The sequence below is a fragment of the Delphinapterus leucas genome, chromosome 10 (assembly GCF_059928025.1).
Source record: "Delphinapterus leucas isolate spDelLeu-1000000601 "Yukka" chromosome 10, BTC_Dleu_Yukka2, whole genome shotgun sequence".
Taxonomy (NCBI): Eukaryota; Metazoa; Chordata; class Mammalia; order Artiodactyla; family Monodontidae; genus Delphinapterus; species Delphinapterus leucas.
In genome coordinates, this window is record NC_143138.1 from 23,209,258 (window position 1) to 23,227,831 (window position 18,574).

Below are 18,574 nucleotides of genomic sequence, written 5' to 3' on the forward strand. Positions count from 1 at the left end.
AGACAAGCAACTCCAGAGCCCCCTGGAAATAACCTCCCAGACCACACACCCCCACCCCGACAGGCAGCCAGACGACTTGCTCCCTCTAACACACCCAGCCACAGGGCTCTACCGTCTCCCAGCTGGACTTGAGCCCTTCAGAAGAAGACGCCATGAGCACTGAAAGCATGATCCGGGATGTGGAGCTGGCAGAGGAGGCGCTCTCCAAGACGGCAGGGGGCTCCCAGGGTTCCGGAAGGTGCTTGTGTCTCAGCCTCTTCTCCTTCTTCCTGGTCGCAGGAGGCACCACGCTCTTCTGCCTGCTGCACTTCGGGGTAATCGGCCCCCAGAGGGAAGAGGTGAGTCCCTGGCCAGCCTCGGCTCGTTCTTTCACCCAGAGAGAAATGGGAGAGAAAAGGGGCGAGATACAGGGTGGGGGAAAGAGGTGTGCTGATGGGGAGGCTTGGGGAGGAAAACAGTGGAGAAAGATGGGGAGGCAGGAGGAGACGTGGAGAGAGATGCGGGAAGAGAAGGAAGGATGGAGAAATAGGGTGCCTGGCACATGGGCGACGCTCTCTAAATATTTGTCGAATGAATGAATGAGTAAGCAGGGATTCAGATATAAAGAGAGATGTGTAGACAGATAAGGGATATGGGTAGAAAGATGGGGAAGAAAACAAGTCATCTGGATAAAGATGGTGAGACAGAAGGAGATATACCAGGTATGAAAGAGAGATAGGAAAGATGAAGCTAAGGGTGTCTGGCACACGGCAGGAACTCAATGAATGAGCTGTTAAATGGATTATGGATGAATGGGGAGAGAAAACGAGACGTATCAGTGCAGAGAGTACAAGCTAGAGAAGCAGCCGGCTGTTTCTCCTTCAGGGGTGACTTGCTTTGATACTAATCCTCCTTCTTCTCCCAACAGTTCCCAACTGGCTACTCCATCATCAGCCCTCTGGCTCAGACACTCAGTAAGTGTCTCCAAAACCTCTCTCCTAATTCTGGGCTTGGGTGGGCGTAGGGGTTGGTCCTGGGATGGAAGCAGTAGGGGAAATTTAGAGTTTGGGTTTGGGGGGAGGAGGAAAGGAGGTCAAAGTAGTGGGATATTTTCTGGGAAGCTTAAGGGTCTCTCACCTTCTTCTTTTCTCTTTCCTCTTCAGGATCATCTTCTAAAACCTCAAGTAACAAGCCCGTAGCCCATGTTGTAGGTAAGAGTTCTGAGGATGTGTCTGGGGGATGAAGAAGCAGATGGGATGGGGAGGGGTAGGATTTGGCAGCTGAAGCCAGGCTGAGGGTAGACAGACCTTGGAGACAGGGTGAGAAGGACTCACTGAGCTCAAGGGGAGGGTGGAGGATACTTAGAACTTGAAGGGGATACTCAGAGCCTCATGGCCAGATGGGATGTGGGAAGACAGACAGAGGGGACAGGAACCGGATGTGGGGGGTGGGGTGGGCAGAACTTGAGGGCCAGGATGTGGAGAGTGGAACTGACAGGGTCACAATGACTCACCCCTCCCTCTTTTTCTCCCTCCCTCCAGCCAACCTCAGTGCTCAGGGGCAGCTCCGGTGGCTGAACACATATGCCAACACCCTCCTGGCCAACAGCGTGAAGCTGGAAGACAACCAGCTGGTGGTGCCGACGGACGGGCTGTACCTCATCTACTCCCAGGTCCTCTTCAGGGGCCAAGGCTGCCCTTCCACCCACTTGTTCCTCACCCACACCATCAGCCGCATCGCTGTCTCCTACCAGACCAAGGTCAACCTCCTCTCTGCCATCAAGAGCCCTTGCCAGAGGGAGACGCCAGAGGGGGCTGAGGCCAAGCCCTGGTATGAGCCCATCTACCAGGGAGGGGTCTTCCAGCTGGAGAAGGGTGATCGACTCAGTGCTGAGATCAACCTGCCCGACTATCTGGACTTTGCTGAGTCTGGGCAGGTCTACTTTGGGATCATTGCCCTGTGAGGGAGCAGGACATCCATCCTATCCCACCTCAATTACTTTATTATTTACTCCTTCAGACCCGCTCATCCCCTTCTGGTTTAGAAAGAGAATTAGGGACTCAGGGCTGGGCTCCAAGCTTAAAACTTTAAACAACAACAACACTTAGAAATCAGGGATGCAGTGCCTGGACAATGGGGCACTGACCACCACCAAGAATTGGAACTGGGTCTTCTGGAACTCACTGGGGTCCTTGCGTTTGGATTCCTGGATGCAACCTGGGACACCCAGAATGTGGGGGCCAGGGGACCTTGGGTTCTGACTGGAGCATTTCAGAACATTCCTTGAGAAGATCTCACCCAGAACTTGACATGAGTGGACTTCAGGCCTCCCTTTCTTCCAATGTTTCCAGACTTCCCTGAGATGGGGAGCCCAGCCACACCCCAACAGGGCCAGCTCCCTCTATTTATGTTTGCACTTGTGATTATTTATTATTTATTTATTATTTATTTATTTACTAATGAATGTATTTATTCAGGAGGTCAAGGTGTCCTGGGAGATCCAATGTAGGGGCTGCCTTGGCTCAGATGTGTTTTCTGTGAAAACGGAGCTGAACTGTAGGTCATTCCCACCCCGCCTCCTGGTCTCTGTGCCTCCTTTTGCTTATGTTTTTAAAAAATATTTATCTGATCAGGTTGCCTAAATAATGCTGATTTGGTGACTGACTTGTCGCTACATCACTGAACCTCTGCTCCCCAGGGGAGTCGTGTCTGTAACCGCCCTACTGGTCAGTGGCGAGAAATAAAGTGTGCTTAGAAAAGAAATATGGCCTCTTTCTGGGAATTAATTCTTCATTGGCCTCTCCTTTGGGGTGAGACGTGGCTCCCTGAAGTTCTTTCTCCACAGGGCTTATGATCCCTGCACCTCACCCCTTGGACTGCTGGGGCTCAGGAGACCCTACATAAAACAAAGCCCCACTGAATATGCCCCTCCCCCAAGAAAGGAACCTGAACTTAATTAGCTCGCCCTCAGGGGACTGGAATTTCCAACTCTGGGAATTCCTATCCAAGTGGGGGAAATCCCGCAACTCAGGTGAGATTTCCGGCTGTTGCCGCCTGAGCAAAAGACCCGGGGAGCGGCCACATTCTCAGGTACCTGAATCACAGCCAAGGGACTTCCAGGCAGTCAGGCACCTGGGCTCCAAACCGCCTGATCCCGCCCCACGCTCCTCCCACTGCCAGCCCAGTCCTAACTGTGCAACCTGAACCAGTCGCTGAACCTTGTCTATCAAAGAGAAGTAGGAACGCCCACCGCACACGGGGCCCCCTGAGAACAGAAGACCTAAACTCTTCACAACAGAGCAGCTAGCGGAGCACTCGGTGAATTCTGGCTTTCTCCTTTTTCCCAGTCCCCGGTCTTCTACCCACCTCCATCTCTCAGTGGATGGAATTGAAGAGGAAGAAGAAAATAAAAAACAAGGAATAAGATGTAGGTGAAGGACCCACCCCCCCATGCCAGCTTGGTCTCCCTGATTTTCCTGGCGAATGATGAGGAGAGGGATGGGAGGTGGGTGAAGTGGAAAGAGAAATGCATTCCTCCCCTCCGGGAAGGCTCTTCTGGACACAGAGTCAAAGACAAATATGGAGTCAGAAATGAAGACTCAGAGAGTGGCAGCCCTCACTGGGCTCTGAAGTTGGGCTTTCCTTCCTGCTAGGGTTGCCAGGCAGGGGGAAAACTGTGCCGTGTGCCACAGAGGTGGGGTGACCCGCTGGGGTAACCTAGATAGAGCCTTGGATCCTCCTCCAGCTCGGGGCTGAAAGTCGGTCATGGGGTGAAGAGGCTGCTGTTACTCACTCTGGGGCCCCGACACTTGCCCACTCATGGAAAGGGGACCTGAAGTGTGACTGAGGGGTGAGGACCTTCCATCCCACCCTGGACAGGGCCAGGTGACATCAGTTTTTCCTCCTCCCCAGGTTCTCCCTGGTGTCCTTGGGCACTATCCCCACCCCATCTCTCTTTCTCAACCACCCTCCCAACTCCTTCAGCCTCCTCCCTTCACGCCCGAGTCCCCACCCCCACTCCCCCGCTCCCCGAGCTGTGGGTCTTCCCCTGGAGAAGAGTCGACTGAGGCTAACAGGGCCTTCAGGCAGCTAGCAGGGCAGAAACGCTGTCCCCTCAGTGCTTCATTATCAGCCCTATTCGGGTTTACTCTGCTGGCTGGGCCTTTCTGAGTGGTACTTGCCTTCCCCGGTAATGACCCCTGTCACTACCGGGAGGGACCCAAGAGAGAAGAGTGCAGTGTTGAGTCTGTGGGGACCATGTGGCCTTGAGAATCAGGATGCTTGGAGATGCTTTGGGGTTTGTGGAGAGCCCTTTCCTTCTACCCTCTAAATGGGCTAATGCTGGGGCAAGGCCATTCAGAGGCAGGGGTGGGTGGGACCCACAGATCCCCATCCCAGGGAACAGAGGCCATGCCAGGTGTTATGAATTGTTTCAAGCGACCAGAAAAATACAGAGACTATTTAACCAACATTTGTGTACCCGCCCTGAATGAAGACACGTTAGCATCTCAGCATCTGTACGGGCAGCACTAAAGCTTTACATTCTTTATTTTCACCAGGCTCAAAATCAGTTTCCAAACAGTCTTCTACATTTTCGCCAAGGTCATGGGGTCCCTGGTGTCTGGGTCCCCAATATCTAGGCTGATTCGTTCACATACTCCCACCATGCAGTAGTCGTTTTAGGGACGCGGGTAGCCCTCACCCCACCATCACCGCCCCAAAGAAGGTCTTTCCTCTCCTGTAGTCCACCATATCGGGGTGACTGATATTGACGTACACTCTCTCGCCTCTCCGGAGCTGCACCAGGCCGCCGAACCCCACGCTCGTGTACCAGAGAGGCCCGTACTCGTGCCTCTGGGCGGGGTCCAAGACCGGGCTCACGGTCTCCGCGCCCTCGAGCAGTAGCTCGGGACTCCCCGATCCATAGGCGCCCCCCGCCCGGTACAGCCGACTGAGCAGCGTGACGGAGCGGTCCAGGGGGTCCCCGCCGGGAGGGGGCGCCCGGCCCCGGTAGCCGACGTGACAGTAGAGGTAATAGAGGCCATCCTGCGGGAGGGCCAGCCCCTCGGCGCCCGAGAACTGCGTCCCGCTCCTCAGAAACGCCTCTTCTTTCTTCGCCTCCCAGCCTAGCCCCTGCCCCGTGGTCCAAGCGCCTGCGGAGAAACGGGCCAGTTGGCTCTCGGAAATCCGATCCTGAAAGGAGTGATCCAGGCCTGGGACTTCTGGGAGGGTGGGCCTGAGGGACAGTTGGGGCTTTTAATCCCCTGCAGGAGTCCAGCCGGGCTGGGGGAGCGGGGTGATGGCGCTCTCTCTGCAATGAGTACGAGTTGGGACTGAGGGCACCTGGGTGTGCGGTACAGAGCGCTGTGGTGGGGAGATCCAGGCCGGGTTTTGACTCCTCCGGCGGAGGGGGAAAGCGAGAAGCTAGAATGCTGGACGAGCAGAAGAGTGCGTACTATAGCAGCGGTGAAGCAGGTGGGCTACCCAGCACGGCAGTAACAGAGCAAAGGGACTCTAACTGTGGGCGAGCAGAACTGGCACCCTTGGACTCTTCAGGTCTATGAGATCCTTACCAATGAGGTGGGCAGCCGGGAGCCTGGGGCTGAGATCTGTTTCTGCCTCCTCCTCCACTGGCAACTCCCGGGACTCTGGAAGGGGCGAAGAGTCCACGGTTGGGGGCAGGGCAGCCACCCACGTGTAGTCACCTTGAGAGGACAAGGCGCCAGGGCCCAGGGATGGGGCACCTGGATTCCTGGAGGAAGAGAGTATCTGGGGATGCTGATGGATGGGAGCTGGGAGTCCCTGAGGGCAGAAGCAGGGGAGGGGGAGATGGTCGGCTCTTACCAAATCGCTGGTGGGCCTGTGCTTGGGCGCCTGGGTCAGCGGTCCCTGTTACCTGAGTGGGTGGGGTCACAGGGCCCAGAGTTCAGTCTTAGCTGATGCCAGCCCCACCCCTCCCGTTCCCAACATAGATGCAAGCTCCAGACTTGGGGTTTCTCCCACCAGCCCCAGCCTCAAAACACACCTCCCTGGAATGGAGAACAAGTAAGGCATCTGTACTTGGGCAGAGAGACAGAGGCCCAAGTATGTCTTGGGAAGAGGAGAAGAGACATACAGACAACCAGAAAGGGGCTTGGTGACATCAGGGCACAACAGCATCACAGGAACGTGGAAAGAGGACCAGCAAAGAGACAAAGGAGACATCCTCACTGGGGGACAGCCAAGCCAGCTGAGCAGGAAGAGGCAAGAGGCACAGCCAGAGGTGAGGGAGCGGCAGCAATATACGGCCCTTGGAGGATTTGTGGCAGCCACTCACCAGTCCTCCCTGCTCCTGGGGCACCAAGGCCAGCACAGCCAGAACAGTGATAGGCACAGCCAGCAGGAGGGTCACCAGGGAAGTGGCTCCTGCAACAGCCAGCAGGAGGCATCCCTTCGCCTGGGGCCGCCTACCCCGGCACTCCAGCCCCAGTGCCCCCATTGAGACTGAGCCAGGGCCAGGGCAGGGGGGCTTTCATACCTCAGGGGTGGGGCCACCCCCTCCCTGTAGACCCACACACCTGGCTGGGACTTTCCGAACACCCCTGCTCCCCTCACCCTGCTTCCTGTTTACCCAGAGCTAGGGTGGGGCAGCTGGATGCCTGCGTTCTCTGAACTGGGGAGGGAGCTGGGGTGAAGAGACAGGCATTCAGGGTAGAGCTGGAGGGGGCCTTGGAGATCTTCTGACTCAGTGGGAAGGGAAACTGAGGCCCAGAGAGGGAAGCGTGCTCGCAGAAAGTCGGCAGCTGCAATGAGGACACAGAACTCCAGATTGCTAGTGTGGTCTTCATTCTTCTTCTTTTTTTTAAATTAATTAATTGATTGATTGATTGATTTTGGCTGCGCTGGGTCTTCTTTGCTGCGCAGGCTTTCTCTAGTTGCGGGAGCAGGGGCTACTCTTCGTTGCGGTGCGCGGGCTTCTCATTGCAGTGGCTTCTCTTGTTGCAGAGAACAGGATCTGGGCACGCGGGCTTCAGTAGTTGTGGCACGCAGGCTCGCAGGCTCTAGAGCGCAGGCTCAGTAGTTGTGGCACATAGGCTTAGTTGCTCTGCAGCATGTGGGATCTTCCCGGACCAGGCATTGAACCCGTGTCCCCTGCATTGGCAGGTGGATTCTTAACCACTGTGCCACCAGGGAAGTCCCTGGTCTGCATTCTTCTGCACCCCAGAGGTGGGTGCTGGAGGGAGGGCTGCATCCATATCCCTGAGGTCAAGGGCTGGAATAGGAGGACCAGAACTGGAATCTTCAGGGATGGATGTCTAGGTTCCAAAGAAGAACCTGTCCCCACACTGGACTGACCTCCTCCTCCCATTCCCTTGTGCCCTCCAAGCCCCCAGAGCTAGGTGAGAAAGGCAGAGTTAAGCCAGTCCACGGTGATGGCAGCTGAAGGGGGCCTCAGCCTCACCACTGACTATTAACTCACTGAGGAGGGATGGAAATAGAGCATTACCTCCCTTGCTACACAGAGTGTAACCAGGAGAGCGATGAGGCATCCACCCCCAAAGAGCTTCACAGTCTAGAATGGCTCCATCCATTTAGTAGATGCTGACTAAGTGTTAAGTGAAGAAAGGAAAAAAGGATGAATGAGTAAGAAAACAAAGCAGTAAGGACCAAATGAATGGTGTAGTCGGCAGAGCAGTAGGAGTTGAAGGGAGGAAAAACCAGGTCAAGAAAGTTGGAGGTGGTCCCAGATCATTTCCCCTTCTTGATATCTCTGTGTTCAGGTAATAATAATAACAACATAGCTAATGTCCAGATAGCATTTGGTATGTGTCTGCCACTAATCTACACACTATATATAATAATGCTCTTTCTTTCTTCCTTCCTTTTTCTTTCTTTCCTTCCTTCCTTCTTTCTTTCTTTCTTTTTCTTTCTTTCTTTTTCTTTCTTTCTCTCTTTCTTTCTTTCTTCCTTCCTTCCTTCCTTCCTTTCTTTTTGGCCACACGGAGTGGCATGTGGGATCTTAGTTCCCCAACCAGGGATTAAACCCGTGCCCCCTGCAGTGGAAGCGTGGATTCTTAACCACTGGACCTCCAGGGAAGTCCTATAATAATGCTTTTAATCCTGATAAAAACTCTTAAGAGGGGAGCTTCCCTGATGACGCAGTGGTTAAGAATCACGGGCTCTGCGACAAGAGAAGCCACCGCATTGAGAAGCCGGTGCACCGCAATGAAGAGTAGCCCCCACTCGCCACAACCAGAGAAAGCCCGAGCACAGCAAAGGAGACCCAACGCAGCCAAAAATAAATAAATAAAAGAAATAAATTTATTTCAAAAAACCCAAAAAAACTCTAACAGGAAACTGAGGCACAAAGAAGTTAAAGAACTTGTGAAAGGTCACACAGTAGTAGCAGAGACAGGATTTGAACCCAGGCAGTCTGGCTCCATACCGTTAACCACAAGACAGTTTAAAAACTGAGTACTGACTTCAGATTTGTCCATTTCAGGGTATGTAAATCTTACCTTCCTCACTCCCCCCAAAAAAGAATAGGGAAACAAATATTGAACTTGAGTCAATGATAAGCATGGTAAAGGGTTTAGAGGTAAAATGTACTGATGTTTGCAACTTTGAAAGGTATCAAAAAATGAGATGGATTGATAGATATGTGATAAAGCAAATATATAGAAGAATATTAATTGTAGAATCTAGGTGGTAGGGATAGGTTCACTGTACAATTCTTTCAATTTTTTTCTATGTTTGAATGTTTTAATAATAAAACATTTTGAAACAATATTTTCCTACTGTCCTGCATGGGAACACTGTGGATGGGAGAAGGGAAGGAAGTAGCAGAAAATTTCTGAATCTGGAGAAGGAAATGCAAATGCTTATGGGCCCAGGCACCAGATCTCCTCTTCAGTCCTTGCTTCCACATGAGCTCCCAAGTCTTCACCCTCCTCAAGGACTAGGTGTGCCATCCTCCAGCATTTATCTCCCTCTCCATCACAGTGCCACTATGAGGCCTTCATCTAGGTCCTTGGACTACCACCCTTACTTTTGTGCTCAATATCAGAATGCTGCTCGCTGCAGGAAGGCCACCTGGATTGCCCACACCTCTTTTCCCAACACCAACTTGTCATCAACTTTCTGTCCTAGATCTATCAGCAGTGCTCATGTCGATCTAGTCTCGCTGTCTCTGACTCTCCTGTTTGTTAATCAGTCAGCCAAGTGCCCTGTTAGATACAGCCCCAGAATACCAGCAGAGTTACCCAAATCCACTGGAACTCCCAGTCTGCCTTGGGAGCTGGAGTGTGTGTCCACACATACCAGGATCATGAGCTCTCAGCGACACAGTGTAATTGGGAAAAGTGAATCAGGGTAGGCATCTAGAAGGGATATGATCACTGACGACTTGCGGGATCAATAGGATGGCTGGAGGGCTTCCCTGGTGGCGCAGCGGTTGAGAGTCTGCCTGCCGATGCAGGGAACACGGGTTCGTGCCCCGGTCCGGGAAGATCCCACATGCCGCGGAGCGGCTAGGCCTGTGAGCCATGGCCACTGACCCGCGCGTCCGGAGCCTGTGCTCCGCAACGGGAGAGGCCACAACAGTGAGAGGCCCGTGTACCGCAAAAAATAAATAAATAAATTTTAAAAAATAGGATGGCTGGAGCTGACAGGGATCACAGGCTGAATTATAGTCCTAGGAGCCTGAAAGGAAAAGATGTTGTAACCCTAACCCTCAAAGCCTAACTTTCTCTCCTAACAATGCTAGGGAGGCACCCAGGCTGGGGGAGAAGTTAAACCAGAGGAGGGGCAGGAATGTCTGAGGTGGCAACACTTTACCCAGGCAGCTCCGGTCAGTCAGGAGTCTGTCCAGCCGCAGGCCACAGACTCTAGGTAAGCTGGGCGAGAGCAGGGAACCCTCATGAAGGAAACACAGGGAGGGGACAGTCACCCCCAGAGTGAGGTGAGTCTAAGATGAAGGAAGGGAGAATAAGGCTTTGAGGTTCCCTGGGCCCTGGGGGAATCCTGTCTGGCCTCTGCCTCCGCTTCCCAAAGAACTGTAAACAATCCACTTCTGCTGCCACTCCCCGTCATGGGCACCGCAGGCCCTCCTCTCCACCTGTGCTTCTGCTCCCCACCTGCCACCCCCCCCATGTCCCAGCCTTCCTCTTGAACCCAGGATGGTCTCAGTTTCCACACCCTGGTCACTGCCTCTGGCTCTGGATGAAGTCAGCGGCCCCCTCTTTGCCCTCAAACAGGAACCAGTGGTTGTAGGGCAGGAAGTGCCTGAGGGGAAGTTATGGGCCCCAGACGCTCCTCCATGCCCCGCTTCAGCCCCAGCAGTATCTGCCCAAGGGAAGCGGCTCTCCACACCAGCCAAGCGGGGGGGCCCCCCTTTCCCAAGTTGCTCTGGGGCTGAGGGAGCGGCCGTAGGTGCCAGGTGGCGCTGAACACCACCTTCCCTATTTTCCCACCAGTCGCCATGCACCCTCCAGACCCCAGCTCCTGCCTCAGCCCCCTCACCAGAAACTAGAACTATCCAGTGCTGGAGAGGCCCCTATGAACCAGTTGGTCAGCCTAGGGTCGGAGAAACAGAGTGGGCTCTGGAGCTGGACAGAGCTGGCCTTGAACCCCAGCTCTGCCACTTCTGGGCTGGACGTCCTTGTCGGAGTCCAGCCTCGAGTCTCAGGTCCTTCACCAAGGAAATGGGCACCATAATACCCTACATTGTTATGGGGATTAGCAGTGACGAATAGAAAGAGCCCAGTTCAGGGTTGGCACATAGCTAAGGCTCCTCAGCCTGGGAAACGATTGTAACAGGGGCCCCAGACTTTACAGATGAGGAACTTGGGGCACGTGACTCACCCCAGGCCATTTAGCCTGGAAGAGCAGCGCTAGGTTTCCCAACCTGCAGGCTAGTCTTCAGTCCCCAACCTAATGGAAGCTTGTAAGACAAAAGGTAAGGTAACCCTCCGCTCAGGGAGGGTTGTGGTGCACAGGGAGCAGTGGATAAAAAGCGGTGTGTGTGCGGGTCGTGGGTAGGTGGCCAGGGTCTCTCGGGGCCAGCCAGTGCAGCGGACAAGGGGCTTCATGGGGAGGCCCAGAGAGGGCAGCAATGTGGTGGGAGGTTTCTGAGGGGCGAGTGGTCTCGGCGACGAGCGAGGTAACTGATGAGTCATGGCCACCTCTGGGACGAGGTGAGGGAACACAGTCTGGGGTGAAGAACCTCTGAAAGAATGGTTTTCTGCCTCTAAAACTGCTGGAGAAAGGAGCTGAGATCCCCGACCAACGAGGAGGACGGGGTAAGCTGCAGAGAGAAATGGGCTGTCTGACACTCACCCCTTTTCCCTGCAGAGATATGCCCTTACCTATATGGGGGCCTAGGGCTGGGGGTGCTTCTGTTCCTCGTCATGGTCATTCTGTCCGTCTGCCTGTGTCGGCTCCGTGGGAGAGGTGAACCCCACCCTCACCTCCCTCTTACCCCCTCACCCCTCACCCCCGGGCAACACCCTGTGCCGTCCCCCCCACACCCTTTCCTCCTGTGCTCCCAGACGCCCCCATCAACCCTGACTCGCCCCTCCTGCCTGAGGAAGGGGGTAGAAGTTGGGGGTTGGAGAGGGGAGGGGAGAGTGTCCAAAGAGAGGGACCTTGGCTTTTGGCTGTGGGAACCACAGGGAGGTTGCTAAGTGAGGAAACACCTGCTGGGGGTGGGGAGAGTGGGCGAGGAGGGCTGGAGGTGGCACAAGGGAGGCAAGGGCCAAGCCGAGCTGCTTCTTTTCTTCCAGTGAGGAGGCTGGAGAGGAGCTGGGTGAGTCTGGGGCAGAGAAGTGCGTGATGGGGCAACAAGCGGGGGCTGAGGTTGGGGGGCAGGAGAAGAGGGAGAAACGAGCCGGAGAGACAGAGAGACAGAGGAAGTAAGAGAGAAGCAGAAAGAGGGAAGTAAGGGATGAGAAGAAGAGAGGAAAGGAAAGGGGTAGAGATGGAAAGAAGAAATAAGACAGAAAGGAGAGAGAGGAAGAAATGAGGGAGAGAGAGACAAAAGTGAGAGGCAAAAATCAGAGAGAGAATGAGAGAGACACAGGGAAAATGAGAGAAATCAAGAGAAAAAGTAAGAGAAGGAGATTAAGAGTGATAGAGGGGGAGAGTGAGAGAGTAAGAGAGACACAAAGGGAAAAGGACAAGAGAGAGAGACGGAAAGAGAGAGAGGGAGAGAGTGCGCAAATAGAGGCAATGAGGTAAGAAAGTGGGGCAGGGGAGCAGTGAGAACTCAGAGGGCAGCGTCAGGGGAGGGAGGCTCCTGGGGACCTCCTGTCAGCACCCTCTGTCCCGGCCCCAGGCCCAGCTCTCGCAACAGGAGCTCCACTATGCGTCCCTGCTGAGGCTGCCTGAACGGGAGGGACCTGACCTCGGCAACCAAGAAAGGGAAGGCAGCCAGGAGGACCCCAGCACGGACTATGCCTGCATTGCCAAGAACAAACCCATCTGAGCACCCCCAGACGCCTCGTCCAGCCCAGGCGGGTGGTCAGGGCCACGCTGTAAAGACCAGTAAAGACCCAGTAAAGACCATGGTCTCGCCACCCTCTGTGTCTCAGGCTTCTCCATCTACCTCAAGCCCCAGCTCAACAGGGCCACCATCAAGACCTAAGCAACTTACCCTCCCACCCATTCTTACCCACCAGGGATCCACTGGGTGAAGAAGGCTGTTTAGGGACCCAAGCTCCCCTGAAGGCCAGAAAAGAGCACTTGTCTGTGGGCCATTGAGAGGTAGAGCTAATCATGTCTGATATCCCACTTTTCTCAGGACAAAGGGCCTTAGCCTCCTGGGTGGGAGAAGGAGGCGTGTTGAGCCTCAGGGTGCTGGTGGGAGGGGACTCTAGGCACAGCCCTGGGAAGCTCCCTCCTTGGACCTTTCCAGACTAGACTTGGTAGAAGGGAGAGTAAGAGTTGGGAGAACCCAGAACAGGACACATTGGGTCATCTAGAGCAAGAAATACACAAAAGGAGTTAATGGTGGGGCAGAGAGGGATTTATTGGGGGGTGTCTTGAAGAACTTGGGATCCCTGGGGTCTGAAATCACTCATCAGAGGCCATCCAAGGAGTGGCAGTGTGCTCCCATGTGACAGTGGCCTGGTGGAGAGGCCACAGGAGCAGCTCAGTGCTGCAGCCTCCTTCTCTTCGTGGTCTCTGTCTCCACCTGCTCCAGCCCTCTCAGCGCCCCTCCCATCTCTGCGCCCATTGTCCCGGCTCCACTACTCACATTTGCCCTGGTAATAGATGGTGCTGCCCATGGCCACTGAGAGAAAGCTGAAGGCATAGAACCCAGCCCGAAGGAGGAAGACTGTGCCGGCAGCTAGCTGAGGAGGTCCTGCATGTGGGTGGGGATGGCGAGGGGGAGAAGGGCTTAGGAAAGGAGGCCCTGGGAAGAAGCGTGCACAGGCTTAGGGAGGACAGTGGGCCTCAGGGAAGGACTCTTGACTCGACTGCCAGGGAGAGTGGGGCCTCCGGCCAAGGAGGCACAGCTTCCCAGCACCTCACCTTTCTCCACAACCAGCAGAGTCCCATTCCCTGTTCCGACACCCAGGCCCAGCACCTCCACCCTGCACACGTAGACTCCGGCGTCACGGGCTCGGGTGTCCCAGATGTGCAGCTCAGCCTGGTGGTCACAGAGGAAACGGGAAGAGGGGAGAGGGGCCAGGCGGCCCCTGAACTCTGCGGTCTCATTCCTCACCTCCTTCCCTGGGGCCACTTTGTCCTGGTACCACGTGACAGAACCAATGGCCAATTTCCCTTGGCTGGCATTGAAGGAACAGGGCAGGAAGGCAGGGGTGCCCTCCTGGGTACGGATCTCAGGGGGCTGGGACACCCAGAGAGCACAGGATCCTGGGGGCAGAGAGAAGACCCAGAGAAACGCCTCCCCAATTACTCCAAAGAGAAAAGACAAGAGAGCTTGCAGTAGACTATCCCTGCTGTACCCCACCCACAGAGGGCCCAGAGGGACGAGCACTTTAGATGTCTCATTAAGCCTTTCCTCTTTACCAATCTAATTTCTTAACATTGCTTATTAAATTGTTTTTCAAATTCTTTCCCATACCAACTCTCACCCTCACCCTCTCCCATCATTCTCCAGTTCCATTCACTAGTAACATTTTGCTGAAATTTAACTTGTCACAGTGAAAGTGAAGCTCATTCATGAACGTGGCTGCCTAGTTAACTAATACCATTAATTATATTATTCCAGGTATTATCTTAGTACTAATAGCATTCTGTTGCATACCATCCTTGCTACTTTGTTTTTTTTGTTGTTGTTGTTAAAGAGCATCAACTAGGGCTTCCCTGGTGGCACAGTGGTTGAGAGTCCACCTGCCGACGCAGGGGACACGGGTTCGTGCCCCGGTCCGGGAAGATCCCACATGCCGCAGAGCGGCTGGGCCCGTGAGCCATGGCCGCTGAGCCTGCGCGTCCGGAGCCTGTGCTCCACGATGGGAGAGGCCACAACAGTGAGAGGCCCACGTATGGCAAAAAAAAAAAAAAAAAAAAAAGAGCATAAACTAATTAAATCTCCAGGTGAAGACATGGCTATAATTGCTTGGGATCCATATTTAACTTATCTAAAATGATGAATTAAACCAATTATTAAAATTCTTGATTAAATTCTCTAGTTAATGAAATTTACCAATCAGTCTTCTATTTCAGTGATTCTCAAACTTGAGAGCACGTTGGAATCACCTGGAGTGCTTGTTAAAACAGATTCCCAGGCCCCACTCCCAGAATTTTTTATTCAGTGGGTCTGGAGTGGGTCCTGAGAATTTGCCCTAGGTCCCCGCTGACGCTGATGCTGGTCTGGAACCCACACTGAATTTAGTCAATGAATATGTCTGACAATTAAAATCAGTTTCATTAATAAACTTAACTTAGATTTAATTAGATCTCCTAAACTCCTAATTATATGTAGACCCTAGATAATAAGCCTTGTTTAATAAGTTTATTAAACTCATCGAATTAAAACTGACCCCTTAAAAAGATTTGACCCCTCCCTTCAAGCCCCTCCTTCCTTCAAGCCCTTTTTTACTGGTTCTTTAAACTTTATCTTGTTAGGAACGTGGCTGGGAAGGAAGAGTTCTAGGATGGAAGCTGGGGAATGACCTTCCCAGCGGGTGACGTGGAGGGAACTGCGAAGTGGGGAAGCCCACTGGGTATCAGCTTTATTGAGGGATGCCCTGCTTTCAGCCCCCACCCAACCTGCTCCCCCGGGACATCTATGTCCAGCCTCCCCCATCCTCCATCCTCCCAGCCCCACACCCCTCAGGGTCCTGGGAGAAACCCCTGTCACCTGGATGGACCGTGATGAAGATGAGGAACAGCATCCGGGCCATGTCGAAGGGTGTTCCTGTTGACGAGGGGGACGTGAGCAGTGAGGTCTGGGTGGAGGAAAACGACCCACTAGTTCTGACCAGGACTTTGGTCACTGGATGGGGGTGGGGAGCTTCCTGTGACACACAGGACTGACACATCACTTACAAAGGACCTCAACGCCCTAGGGCCTGGGGCATCAGACGCATGCTTCCCTGAGGAAAGAGGATGCTGCTGACGGTGATATCTGGGTCACTAGGAGGTGGGGGCAGCATGTGGGCATGTTGCCTAAGTGTTTGAGGGGGAGGGGGGTCTTAGATGGCCGGTGATGCTAGGGTGGGTGGGTGGATAGGTGAGACCAGGATGTGGTTCCCCTATCTTTTGAGGTTCAAGAAGACCAACCCTTTACCAAGAATCAGCCTCCAAGAGCCTTTCTGGGCTCAGAGCTAACCTACTTCCCCTCCCCTTGGCTCAATAGCGCCCAGGTCCACCCTATCCATTCCCTTCCTTCGAGTCCGGCCCTCCCCCAGGGCTGCTCTAGAAATTCTGTAAATGAGAGGATTAGCAGAAGTCAGTTGATTGGTCGTGGCGACAGGGAGTTGCCAGGGACTTTGTCTGTTTCACTTAGGATGTGTTGACTTGGGTGGATTGGCAGAGTGAGTGCCGCTGATGGGGAAGTTTGGATGCATTCACATTCAGATCCCCATTAAAGGAATACACCTCTTGCAGAGGTCTGCTTTACCAGGTGTGTTCTACACAGATTTATCACCCACTGGTCAATTCACTCATTTTTTATTTTATTCATTATTTAGCTAACATTTATTGAGAAATCACAAAGTGCCCCCATTACATGAAATGCATTTTGACAGACCCAAATGAAATACACATTATGTTACACATAACTCCAAGGTTATGCAGGGATTAGTACAAGAGTATGCAACACACTCTTGTACATGTATTACACACCTACATGAGATAACACAGCACAGAGAAAAGAGGATGATGTGTAATATGCTGGGTGAAGCCTGCCCAGCCCTCGCCACACATTTTCCCTCTGGCTCCTTTTATATCAATACATATTCTTTCTTTCTGTCCGAGTTTCTCGCTGTTTCACAATACATCCATAGATTGTGCAGTCCTAATCTCCACTGCAGTGATTTGGAGCATTTTTGGAGAAGTAGTAATTTTATGGTTAAGAATGCTGGCTCGGGGCTTCCCTGGTGGCGCAGTGGTTGAGAGTCTGCCGATGTAGGGGACACAGGTTCGTGCCCCGGTCCGGGAAGATCCCACATGCCGCGGAGCGGCTGGGCCCATGAGCCACGGCCGCTGAGCCTGCGCGTCCGGAGCCTGCGCTCCACAACGGGAGAGGACACAACAGTGAGGACACAACCGCAAAAAAAAAAAAAAAAAAAAAAAAAAAGAATGCTGGCTTGAAGTCAGGCTGTGATCAGCTCCCCTACAAACTAGTTACATAATCTTGAACAAATCATTGAACCTCTCTGAACCACCTAGACAAGCACGGTACCTCACAATCTGGGAAGGAGTGACTCAGCCACTCTCTTTTAGTGGAGTGGCTGCCTCCTCAGGGCCATCTAACCAGAGGCTGTGGAAATGAGGTGCCATGGCAAGGCAAGGGCTGCCCCCTGGTGGTCACAGAGAAGGGGGAGGCCTGAGGCACCAACATGTGGCTTTTCTCAACTGGGCCTTAATTCCAGCTTCTGCCCTGTCCCTTACCTTGCCTTGTCTTATCAACGCCCCATCCCCATCCCCAAAGGGTCAATGTGGAGCAAATTGTCTCTTGTACTCAACTGTGGGAACCCCATGGTTTGGGGAGGGAGGGAAGATCACCACCAGTGGAGTGGGGGTGAGGGGCTGGAATGGGCAACTGGCCTGAGGATAAAACTCTGTATTTCACAGGGCATATAATTAATCACATGGCACTACTCCATGTCCCAGGGCAATGCAGCTTAGAAGCCAAGTCAACATAAATAGGAATCATGGTTCCCCTACTTACTGTAAAATGGGAGTAGCATCCGTCAGTTTTCAGACTCCACTGTAGTGGAGGGTCAGTGTATGTTAGCCTTTATCTCCTCCCCAGTCCTGAGCTAGAATGACCAAGATTATAGCTGGGCCTGAACTCAAAGGTGCTTTGCTCTTTCAACCTCTTTTGTCCACCTAAGATTTCCAGTATCCAAAACTGTTGTGGATTATGAAGACAGTACTTGGCTTTTCTTAAAGTCCATCTAGAATAAACCCTGGTGTATGTGTGGATTCAAGGACCCTTTCAATAAATCTGAGACCCTCTAGGGCACTTTAACCTGTGGGATGGGAACTGCTGTGCTCATAAGCTCAGCAAACTCAAGGATGTAACTTTTCAAAAGAAACTTTTACCAGGTACTCAAGAAGAGAGGCAACAAGTAGGAAAGTTGTGAAATGGATGTACACACGTCTCTGGTCTGATTGCTTTAACATCCAGCTGTGGGTTGCCTTGAGGGTGGTCAGGGCCAACAAACTCCCAACTTAGAGCTTAGAGCAGGAAAAGAAGTGAAAAAAACAGAAGGGATTCTGGAATCCCAGCACAAGTGATCCCATCTCACCTAGTGTTTCCTCCTCTACGTGTTGGCAAGGGTGAGACTTGGGTGACTTCTCCTCCAGCTGAGTCCTTATAAATATTTTTCAACTAATTAATGGTTCTCAGGATATACTTTCAACCTCTGACCATGACTTCTCTGAGGTTCACCCCACCTCCTTTGGCCTCTCCTTCTTGCTGTCACTGTCCAACTCCCTCACATTCACCAAGAGCAGACGCCCGACTCTCCAGCTTCCTCTCTATTTCAATCTCTGCCATCTCTCTGGAAGATTTAATGTCCATGTATATGACATTATATACAGATGTAAATATATATATATATATATATATATATATATAGTAAAGTACATAGATCTTAAGTGTACAGTTTGATGACCTCTGGCAAATATATACACTCATGTAAACAGCACTGCAATTGAGATACAAATCATTTCCACCACCCCAGGAAACTCTCCTATGCCCCTCTTTGGTCAATCCCCTTCCCCTCCCAGGAGCAACTACTGATTTATACCCCTATAGATTAGTTTAATCTGTTCTTGAACTTCATACAAATGGAATCATATAGTATACACTACTGTATCTGGCTTCCTTCATTCTGCATAATGTCTGTGAAATTCATCTATGTTGTTCCAGGTATCAGAGGCTTGTTCCTTTTTGTTGCTGAGTGGCATTTCATTA

The 18,574-nt window shown here is 52.7% G+C and overlaps 4 protein-coding genes and 1 long non-coding RNA gene across 5 annotated transcripts in view; 2 read left to right on the forward strand and 3 right to left on the reverse strand.

Moving 5' to 3' along the window:
- The window catches only part of LOC111170661 (uncharacterized), a 16,489-nt gene extending 15,722 nt beyond the window's left edge, over positions 1-767 (reverse strand). Inside the window, exon 1 of the long non-coding RNA XR_002643474.3 lies at positions 95-767. This is a non-coding gene — a long non-coding RNA (uncharacterized LOC111170661). The remainder of the gene's footprint in view (positions 1-94) is intronic.
- TNF (tumor necrosis factor) lies at positions 95-3,188 on the forward strand. The gene is made up of 4 exons (XM_022566107.3): positions 95-338; positions 908-953; positions 1,143-1,190; positions 1,521-3,188. The coding sequence occupies exons 1-4, from the start codon at positions 153-155 to the stop codon at positions 1,940-1,942; spliced, it is 702 nt and encodes a 233-aa protein (XP_022421815.1). The 5' UTR covers positions 95-152; the 3' UTR covers positions 1,943-3,188.
- Positions 3,189-4,495: 1,307 nt separating this feature from the next.
- Positions 4,496-6,508, reverse strand: LTB (lymphotoxin beta). Its single transcript, XM_022566235.3, has 4 exons — positions 6,296-6,508; positions 5,824-5,875; positions 5,553-5,627; positions 4,496-5,132 (listed from the first exon to the last, which is right to left on the reverse strand). The coding sequence occupies exons 1-4, from the start codon at positions 6,455-6,457 to the stop codon at positions 4,678-4,680; spliced, it is 744 nt and encodes a 247-aa protein (XP_022421943.1). The 5' UTR covers positions 6,458-6,508; the 3' UTR covers positions 4,496-4,677.
- A 111-nt stretch (positions 6,509-6,619) lies between these two features.
- NCR3 (natural cytotoxicity triggering receptor 3) lies at positions 6,620-15,427 on the reverse strand. Its single transcript, XM_022566219.3, has 4 exons — positions 15,287-15,427; positions 13,492-13,836; positions 13,214-13,321; positions 6,620-13,083 (listed from the first exon to the last, which is right to left on the reverse strand). Exons 1-4 carry the CDS (start codon positions 15,327-15,329, stop codon positions 13,037-13,039), a joined length of 543 nt encoding a protein of 180 aa, XP_022421927.2. The 5' UTR covers positions 15,330-15,427; the 3' UTR covers positions 6,620-13,036.
- Positions 10,797-12,533, forward strand: LST1 (leukocyte specific transcript 1). Its single transcript, XM_022566220.3, has 4 exons — positions 10,797-10,915; positions 11,311-11,409; positions 11,742-11,764; positions 12,293-12,533. The coding sequence occupies exons 1-4, from the start codon at positions 10,894-10,896 to the stop codon at positions 12,440-12,442; spliced, it is 294 nt and encodes a 97-aa protein (XP_022421928.1). The 5' UTR covers positions 10,797-10,893; the 3' UTR covers positions 12,443-12,533.
- Positions 15,428-18,574: the final 3,147 nt, after the last annotated feature.